Source organism: Zea mays, chromosome 7 (genome assembly GCF_902167145.1).
Source record: "Zea mays cultivar B73 chromosome 7, Zm-B73-REFERENCE-NAM-5.0, whole genome shotgun sequence".
Classification (NCBI taxonomy): Eukaryota; Viridiplantae; Streptophyta; class Magnoliopsida; order Poales; family Poaceae; genus Zea; species Zea mays.
Window position 1 is genome coordinate 138,643,285 of NC_050102.1, and position 10,440 is coordinate 138,653,724.

Consider the following 10,440-nt stretch of genomic DNA (forward strand, 5'->3'; position numbering starts at 1 on the left):
GATGACAGAAGCGAACTAATCCGAATAGAAATACATCGATAGCAATCGGAAATCGAAAAACGAAAACATCAGTCATATAATACATAATCTCATCAATAAACAACAACTATATATTAATATGAGTAACATAAGTACATACCTCGATATATTGATAATAGGTCTAGAAAACATGTAACAAGTCAACATCACAAGCACACTGGTAGTTCACAAAATTCAACCATATAACATTGTAACTCAAGCTAAAAATCATTCTACTTTGGATCCTTTCTCTCTGTCCATGTCATACTATAATTTTATATACAGAAATATGGGATATAATTTTACAGGTAGAAATATGAGATTACACCTTATAGATAGGGTAGTAGGCTAAATGAAAATGTAAAAATTGGATATGCCATATTTGAGTAATTCGGGATAAACGAAAATGACCTGGATATAATATAGCCTAAATTGTTTCGTTCCATTTTCATTTTTGTTATCCCGTTTCGTATCGTTTTCACATTTGTCCGAAAATACGAATTTGAGCGGGGTAAATATGAAAATCGGTATCGAACAGAACGAGATGTTTTCTCGACCGTTTACGTCCCTGCACGTATGTTATAGCTAATCTAATTGAAACAAGTGCAGATCAAGAGAGATTATCCGATACCAAAGCCAACATTGAGCGTGGATACCCGACCAACTGATTCGCTGTTCTGGTACAACTAACAACTTGTTCGCACAAGATTAAACCAGTGATCATTGCACAGCCTGAACCAGTGCAGTGATTCAGTTGCACGGAGGGAGCGGCGTGCCGCACAGGCACTTGTTGTGCGCGTAGCACTCTGCCTCGTGCATGGACATGAACCTTCCCGCCGGGAGCTCGCCGCAGAGCTCGTTATAGCTGACGTCGAAGTGATCCAGCCTCACGTCCATCAGCGACTTGGCCACTCTGCCCCTGACCCTGTTGTGGCTCAGGTCCAGGAACCTGAGGTGGTGCGGGAACCTGACCTCCGTCAGGTCGAACTCGAGCTGGTTCCACGACAGGTCGATCTTGACCGCCGGCTTCGTGATGCCGAACAGGAACGACGAGGGGTCACCGGTGAGCTGGTTGTGCGAGAGGTCGATGGTGTCGACGTCGCCGTCACCGTACTCTCCGGGTATCTCCCCCGTGAGCCGGTTGTTGGACAGGATCAGGAACCTGGAGCTCCCGTGCAGCAGCTCCGGCGGGATGGCGCCGCTCAGCATGTTGCCGCTGAGGTCCAGGTACCGGAGGCCGGGGAGTGCGGCCAGGGACGACGGGATGGGCCCGGCCAGCTTGCTGTTGGCGATGACGAGCGTCCTCAGGTTGACGGCAGCGGCGAGGAGGCAGCCCGGGATGGGCCCGGAGATGGAGGTGCCGTTGATGTCGAGGTCGAGGAGGCGCGTGAGGTTGGCGAAGGAGGCCGGGACGGGGCCCGCCAGGCCCGGCACAGAGTCCACCTGGAGGATCTCGAGTGCCGCGAGGTCGCCGAGCGCCGGCGGGACTCGCGCCGAGACGTCGGGCAGGGCGTAGAGGGCCAGCCCCGTCACACGGCCCGCCGCGTTGCAGAACACTGCCGGGTCCCACGCGCAGCAGTTAGTGGACGGCAGCCATGAGGAGAGCTGCGCCGGGTCGCCGAGCTGCGCCTTCACCCGCAGCAGCGCGGCGCGGTCCGCGGGGTCGCAGTCCGTGGCGTAGGTGGGGGCGGTGTAACAGGCCGAGAAGAGAAGCAGCAGCAGAGAGAGCAGGCCGAGCGACATGGAGCAGCAGATCAGCGATGGGCTCGACGACATTGCCGTGATCGCCTTTGCTCTGGCCGCCACCGCACAATCTGTGGTGCGCTTCATATATAGCACTAGCACATATTACTTCTTACTAGGAGGTAATATAAGAAAATATATTTATGAGAAAATGAGAAAAAAATATCGATCAAATAATCTGACGAGCATGAACATGCATGCTGCATGGATTTGAGAATTTTATTGGTTGCAAAATGTACCTAGCATGAACATGCATGCTGCATGATCAAATGTACCTAGCATGAACATGCATGCTGCACGTTGTACCTTTGCGACCCTTTTTACCTAGCATGAGCATGCATGTTGCACGTTGTAACCTGTACAAGAAGAATATGAGAATTTTATTCGTTGCACAATGCCATAAGAAATACAAATACATCCTCCAAATAATGTTCGATCAAAGGGGAGGAGTAAAAGAATCAATAGAGCTAAAGAACTACCAAAGCCTCGCAAAGGAAAGAATGCGAAGAAATTGATGACGGAGACAACTTTATAGATTTATTTGTTGTTTTTTTTGGAACTATCTGTTGGCTGACATTGCTCAACAACACGTGAGACTAATATGTGCTAGGCACTGCTGTTTGAACCAAATCTTCATAGCCAACTCTGAATTTTAGCTCTGTTGGCAGCTTGGCACTGTATTAACTGAATTTTAGTTGTACAGATCCATTTTCTTGAATGTGCAAACAACATTTCAGAGTTGCTAGCTCCAAATGAGCCAACGGAACACATGCAACATGATAGAAAGGCGGCGACGTTGCTCCCTGCAACAGGAAGACAGAGAGCACCTATGTCCATCGCCTGGGTAAAAAGGGTCGGGCGGGGTTTCTTGAAAAAGTAGTAAGAATACTGCAGAGAGTATGAGAGAGCAATTTTGCAATTTGTGTATCATCCGTTGGATCACATATCAATGGCTCACGTTCGATTTGTCATTTGTGCGCCGGGGCATCCTTGTGCATCTCATACGATACAAGTATTTCCCATATCTCGTATGTAAAGCTTTTTAGTTGAATGGCTTTATGTCATACTCGGTTCTAATTTATAATTTATTTAACTTTTTTTACACAAGTTCAATCGGTTTGTCTTATTAAAAAATCATAGTTAGTGTTATTTTTTTACTATAATATCGTTTAGCATATAATTTAGCATAAAATAAGACCAGTCGATCAAATTTGATAAAAAAGTCAAAAATCGGGACTATAACATAGGACAGAGGAAGTATATAAACTTGGATTTATGTAGAACGTGAATTATAAATTGAGTATTTTTTATATCCCAAAGGGTAGAATGTGAAGCCAAGGAGGCGCTATGACCAACTGACCGTGAAGGATCGGAGCAGCTGGCATGCATGGGGCGTGATTCGCATACCGGCCAATGAAAATTGCTCAAGCCGTGCCTGGCTCCACAGAGATGCCTGAGCACGCTCCTCAAGTACAGGAAAGTTAGAGGTCGGTTAGGTCACCGAACATCTCGATCAGGATCAGTTGCAGAGTGTCTAGGCGCTGTGTTTCTAGTCTTCGCAGTAAGAATCAAATGATTGTCGAAACTGGTCGACACCGAGTATACAAGTAGTATGGGTGAGGTCCAGGGTTTATAATCCTGCTCGAGAACACCGAGAAGGCGATAAACCGGTCCGGTTTCACGTTCCCACCGAGTTTTCCGGCCGATTTTTTTTTAAAATCATTTAAAATTCAAAGAAATATAAAAATAGAGAAAAATATGATAAAAATATATGTTTTTCTAAGTAATCCTATGCATGCCATGTTTAATTTTTACTTTTTTAAATAACAATAATTAAAAACATATCTAGTGCATATGAGCCTTTGGTGCATATATAGTATACATGAACTAACAAATTTCACAAAAAAAATCTGAAAAAACCATACATATTATCTCCATTTTACTTCAATTATATACAAAATTTAAAGTTAAAATTTATTATACTTTACTTGTAATAAAAAGATATTTTTTTGACAAGTTTAAATTAGAAAAACGGCTAAAATGTTCTTTTTATTATGGCTAAATATAACGAATTTGAAATTTTGTATATAATAGAAGTACAATAGAAAGAACATGTATGCATTTTTTCAGATTTTTATGAACTTTATTAGTTCATGTGCACCAAAGGTGAATGTGCACGAGATATGTTTCCTTAGTATTTTTAGTAAAAACAATGAATTTCGTAAAAAAATGTGGTTCCTCTGTCGGTTTTACCGGTTTCTTGACCATTTTTTAATTTCCCGTCTGGTTTATAAATTAAAATTTATTTATGCCGAGAAAAATGAGTTTTATCGAGAAACACTGAAAAACGATAGATTTTATTGGTTTCTCGGTCGATTTTACCAGACAGGGAAACAAAATTTATTCTTTTATTTTGAAATTTGAAACCAGTCGATATTTGGCAAACGAGAAACCACCAAATCCTGTTTTCAACAACAAACGGGAAATAGGGATGTAATGGTTTTAAGCTAGGGTGGCTTGTATGTAGTAGGCCAAGGGACTAGTTGTATGAAAGCATAGATGTACTATCATAAATGAAACCGACATAATCTTAGTTTTCTTGGAAAAGGTGCTTTTGTTGAGGTATCTACTATGCTCTTATCTTTATTATAAATCTTCTTCATTTCTGATGTGATAAAGATATTCAAAGCCTTCATCTATCTATCACCAAAGCTGAGCAGTCTGGAGCAATTTCTTCTTTTGTATCTCGATGTGTCTCTAGATAGCTTCTAGCCCCTCCATCTTGACATCTCTTGCCTTTGGTTGATAGCTTTAACCTAGTTGATGCCTTCATTGCAATCTTGTTCTTTAGGTTTGCTGACACTATTAGTTCTACCAACAACTCTATCTTTTTGTGGTGGCATGATGAAAGTTGCCTAGAGGGGGGTGAATAGGCAAATCTGAAATTTATAAACTTTAAGCACAAAAACAAGTCGGGGTTAGCGTTAGAAATATAATCGAGTCCGAAAGAGAGGGCGAAAACAAATCACAAGCAAATAAGAGCGGATGACACGGTGATTTGTTTTACCGAGGTTCGGTTCTTGCAAACCTACTCCCCGTTGAGGTGGTCACAAAGACCGGGTCTCTTTCAACCCTTTCCCTCTCTCAAACGGTCACTTAGACCGAGTGAGCTTCTCTTCTCAATTAAATGGGACACTTAGTCCCCACAAGGACCACCACACAATTGGTGTCTCTTGTTTTGATTACAAATGTCTTGGGAACAAGAATAGAGGAAGAATAAAAGCGATCCAAGCGCAAGAGCTCAAAAGAACACGACAAAACTCTCTCTTCTAGTCACTATTGCTTTGAGTGGAATTGGGACTCAGAGAGATTTTGATTCACTCTAATTGTGTCTTGTATTGAATGCACTAGCTCTTGTATTGAATGTGTTGGCTGAAAACTTGGATGCCTTGAAGTGTGGTGGTTGGGGGGTATTTATAGCCCCAACCACTAAAGTGGTCGTTGGGGAAGACTACTGTCGATGGGTGCACCGGACAGTCCGGTGCGCCAGCCACGTCACCCAACCGTTAGGGTTCGACCGTTACAGCTCTGACATGTGGGTCCACCGGACAGTCCGGTGGTGCATCGGACAGTCACTGTTCACTGTCCGGTGCGCCATCTGACGCCTGCTCTGACTCTGCGCGCGCTGTCCGCGCACTGTAGCTCACTGTTCACCTTTTGCAGACGACCGTTGGCGTTGTAGCCATTGCTCCGCATGGTGCACCGAACAGTCTGGTGCTACACCGGACAGTCCGGTGAATTATAGCGGAGAGGCTCCCTGAAAACCCGAAGCTAGCAAGGTGAAGTTGATGCACCCTGGTGCACCGGACAATGTCCGGTGGCACACCAGTCCGGTGCGCCAGACTAGGGCATCCTTCGGTTTTCTTTGCTCCTTTCATTTGAACCCTTTCTTATAACTTTGTATTGGTTTGTTGTGAACCTTTGGCACCTGTGGAACATATATTCTAGAGCAAACTAGTTAGTCCAATAATTTGTGTTGGGCAATTCAACCACCAAAATCATTTGGAAAAAGGTTTGAGCCTATTTCCCTTTCAATCTCCCCCTTTTTGGTGATTGATGCCAACACAAACCAAAGCAAATATATAAGTACAGAATTGAACTAGTTTGCATAAGATAAGTGCAAAGGTTACTTGGAATTAAACCAATTTACATTTTCATAAGATATGCATGGATTGCTTTCTTCATATTTAACATTTTGGACCACGCTTGCACCACTTGTTTTGTTTTTGCAAATGTTTTTGGAAATTCTTTTCAAAGTCTTTTTGCAAATAGTCAAAAGGTATATGAATATGATTTTGAGAAGCATTTTCAAGATTTGAAATTTTCTCCCCCTGTTTCAAATGCTTTTCCTTTGACTAAACAAAACTCCCCCTTAATGAAATTCTCCTCTTAATGTTCAAGAGGTTTTTCAAATTGAAAGAAGATCAAATATTTTAGATACTAATTTTTTGAAAAACTCTTCTTTAAAATATACCAATTGAGATAGAATTTCTTTGAGGAATACTAATTTGAAAAATACCATTTGAAAACAACTTTCCGAAATTTTTGAAATGGGTGGTGGTGCGGTCCTTTTGCTTTGGGCTAATACTTTCTCCCCCTTTGGCATGAATCGCCAAAAACGGATACTTGTGAGTGAAATATAAGCCCTTTTCAAACTCTCTCCCCTTTGGCAAATAATATATGAGTGAAGGATTATACTAAAGTGAAGAGCGATGTGGAGTGACGACGAAGGGTAAATATCATGATGGAGTGGAGTGGAAGCCTTGTTCTTCGCTGAAGACTCCATTTCCCTTTCAATTTATGACTTATCATGAAATACACTTGAAAACCACATTAGTCATAGCACATGAAAGAGAGATGATCAAAGGTATATAAATGAGCTATGTGTGCAAAATATCAATCAAAATTTCTAGAATCAAGAATGTTTAGCTCATGCCTAAGTTTGGTAAAAGTTTTCTCATCTAATGGCTTGGTAAAGATATCGGCTAATTGTTCTTTGGTGCTAACATATGCAATCTCGATATCCCCCCTTTGTTGGTGATCCCTCCAAAAGTGATACCGAATGGCTATGTGCTTAGTGCGGCTGTGCTCAACGGGATCATCCGCCATGCGGATTGCACTCTCATTATCACATAGGAGAGGAACTTTGGTTAATTTGTAACCATAGTCCCTAAGGGTTTGCCTCATCCAAAGCAATTGCGCGCAACAATGGCCTGCGGCAATGTACTCGGCTTCGACGGTAGAAAGAGCTACAAAATTTTGTTTCTTTGAAGCCCAAGACACCAGGGATCTTCCCAAGAATTGACAAGTCCCTGATGTGCTCTTTCTATCAATTTTACACCCTGCCCAATCAGCATCTGAATATCCAATTAAATCAAAAGTGGATCCCTTGGGGTACCAAAGGCCAAACTTAGGAGTATAAATTAAATATCTCAAGATTCGTTTTACGACCCTAAGGTGAACTTCCTTAGGATCGGCTTGGAATCTTGCACACATGCATACGGAAAGCATAATATCCGGTCGAGATGCACATAAATAAAGTAGAGATCCTATCATCGACCGGTAAACCTTTTGATCTATGGATTTACCTCTCGTGTCGAGGTCGAGATGCCCATTGGTTCCCATGGGTGTCTTGATGGGCTTGGCATCCTTCATCCCAAACTTGGTGAGTATGTCTTGAATGTACTTCGTTTGGCTGATGAAGGTGCCCTCTTGGAGTTGCTTGACTTGAAATCCTAGAAAATACTTCAACTCCCCCATCATAGACATCTCGAATTTTTGAATCATGATCCTACTAAACTCTTCACAAGTAGATTTGTTAGTAGACCCAAATATGATATCATCAAAATAAATTTGGCATACAAACAAATCATTTGCAATTGTTTTAGTAAAGAGAGTAGGATCGGCTTTTCCGACTTTAAAGCCATTAGCAATAAGGAAATCTCTTAGGCATTCATACCATGCTCTTGGGGCTTGCTTAAGCCCATAAAGCGCCTTAGAGAGTTTATAGACATGGTTAGTGTTGGGGGCCTTCGGCTTCCGAAGGTCCTCAAAAACATGATTTAACAATGTTTCTGGAGTATAATACATGAACAGGTACCTTCGGACTTGGATCAAAACCACAGTGTGAAGAAGTACAAGGAATATGGAGGATGACGCAAGGCCGAAGCTATGCGCAGGGGAGCTTCGGCATGATGGCGGAAAAGAAAACCGACTTAAAGATGAAAAGGCTATTTAGACCTAGATGGGTTACTATAGAGTTATTAGCAAATGTAAAGGGCATGGGTGTAATTTTACATGGGCTGCGTCCCGTCCCTATAAATAGATGAACAGTGCTCCTGTACTGTTCACGCTGACTTGGCATTTGCTTTTGCGTCACGCTTGTACTTTTTCCTTCTTTCAAGCCGAAGGTACATTTGTAATTTGTTATCATTTCTATTTTTCCATAATAATAAAATATAAATAAGTTAATAATAATATTTAAGTGTTTATGTTATTTCTCATACTTTGTTTGAATCCTTCTTCATTATTTGTTGTACTGATGAAGATATGTCCTTCATAACCTTCGTCCGAAACTCATTATATCTCAAGGGAAATAATGTTTCGAAGGACGAAGGACTTTAACGTTTAACAATTTCTGTGTTGCCTTGTTCTTAACTCATAGCATTTAAGGACTAGGCCAACATTGGCGCCCACCTCCGGTGAACCCTTTTCGACCACCTTCGGCAAGCATCGACCTTCGTCATGCCGCCAAGGAAAGCTTCAGCGACAGGGACTGCCGCTCTGCAGCCGCTAGACCCGAACCAGGAAACTCTTTCTCTTCGAGAGGCCCGAAGCCAGAAGAGGAAGGCCACTAGTCCAACACCCCAAGAGGATGAGTTGGACCAAGATATCAGGAATATAGAGATGCTTCATCAGCAAGTACAAAAAAAGAAGGAAAAAATGGCTCGGCTAGCTGACCTACAAAGGCAGATTGACGAAGCCACTGAAGAAGTACGCCATCTCACTCAAGATGAGTAAAACCGAAGGCCCCAATACAGAGAGCTTCACCAAGAGGGCTTCTTCAACGAGGATGATTGGTATGAGGATTTCCATCATGGAAATTTTGCTTTTGATGATGCTTCTCTGTCAGCAGAACTGCAGGCTACACCTTGGCCCCCGTCTTACAAGCCGCCCCAGCTCCCCATGTATGACAGACACTCAGATTCGAAGCAGTTTCTGATGAGCTACGAAGCTACCATATCTTCATATGGAGGCAATATTGCAGTCATGGCGAAGTCTTTCGTCATGGCAGTCAAGAATGTTGCACAAACCTGGTACTCCTCTCTTCGGCAAGGAACAATCACATCATGGCAGAAGCTGAAGGACATGCTGATCACCAGTTTCCAAGGGTTTCAGACGAAGCCGGTTACTGCTCAAGCTTTGTTCCAGTGCACGCAAGATCACGAAGAGTACCTTCAGGCGTATGTCCGAAGGTTCTTACGTCTGAGGGTACAAGCGCCAACAGTGCCCAATGAAATTGTCATTGAGGCCATGATCAAGGGGCTTCGGCCAGGACCTACGGCCCAATACTTCGCCAGGAAGCCCCCTCAGACCCTGGAGAAATTGCTTCAGAAGATGGATGAATACATCCGTGCTGATAATGACTTTCGGCAGAGAAGGGAGGAAGCTTACAGGTTCTCCGAAATGACCAGGGGCTTCAGAGGGAGAGTCCACCCAAGGCACGTCAGATCAATCCACTCTGCTCAGAATGACGACAGAGGAGGTCAGCAGCAGAGGCCGCAATATTCCTCCCAGGCTTCGGGGCAGCAACAAAGTTATCCTCGGCCTCCAGCTCCAAGGGACAGAGGCGCCAGGGGCTTCGGTGGAAGGTTTGGGGATCAGCCTAGGAAAATTTATTGCCTATTCTGCGGTGAGGACAAGGGCCATACTACAAGGATGTGCCATGTCACCATTCAGAAACAGAAGGAGATAGCAAAAGCTGCAGCCCAACAAAACCAGCCGAAGCAAGTTATGCATATTGCTTCGTATCATTCACCGTACATACCAGAGTATATGGGTAACCATCCTGCAGCTTCTGTTGCTTCGGCAAGCCAACCTCAGGCATCTTGGCAACAGCCTCCACCTCCACCACCAATGCAACCCGCATATCCCCAAGGCCAGCAGCCAGAAGGGAGCCAGCACGCTCACCAGCAGCGAGACTTCAGGGAGCAGTCCGAAGCTCGCACAGTCAACAGTACCGTGCCAGAATCGAAGCACATCTACTAAGAGATATCCTACCTTTAAAACAGTTTTTGCATTTGTCATCGTTTTCTTTTTTAATAAGGAACAATCATTGAAAGCCTAGTTCTTTTGTTGTTTTCAATTTCTTGAAATAGCTTCGTCATTGTCATGATATAATATACCTTCTTCACAGACTCACGAAGTTCCAAAAGTCAGTAAAGCACGAAAGTTGTTCTCAAGAGAACGCGGGGTTCACAATTATATTACAAGTTTTGCCGAAGCAACAAAAACTCATTCTAAGGAACGCAGTGTAAGTTTGCCGAAACAACAAAAAGTCATTCCTAAGGGAGGCAGCGTAAGTTTTCTGCTCAAAAGTCGTTCCAAAGGGAATGCAGA

General features: G+C 43.3%; 1 protein-coding gene across 1 annotated transcript; it reads right to left on the reverse strand.

The window, feature by feature from the left end:
• Nucleotides 1-564: 564 nt before the first annotated feature.
• Nucleotides 565-1,942, reverse strand: LOC100282777 (polygalacturonase inhibitor 1). The gene has a single exon (NM_001155683.2). It carries the CDS (start codon nt 1,846-1,848, stop codon nt 769-771), a length of 1,080 nt encoding a protein of 359 aa, NP_001149155.2. The 5' UTR covers nt 1,849-1,942; the 3' UTR covers nt 565-768.
• Between the last annotated feature and the right edge of the window lie 8,498 nt (nt 1,943-10,440).

Bases quoted from the DNA above. Each gene is read 5' to 3' on its own strand.
- LOC100282777 (NM_001155683.2), bottom strand. From the start codon at position 1,848: ATGAAGCGCACCACAGATTGTGCGGTGGCGGCCAGAGCAAAGGCGATC.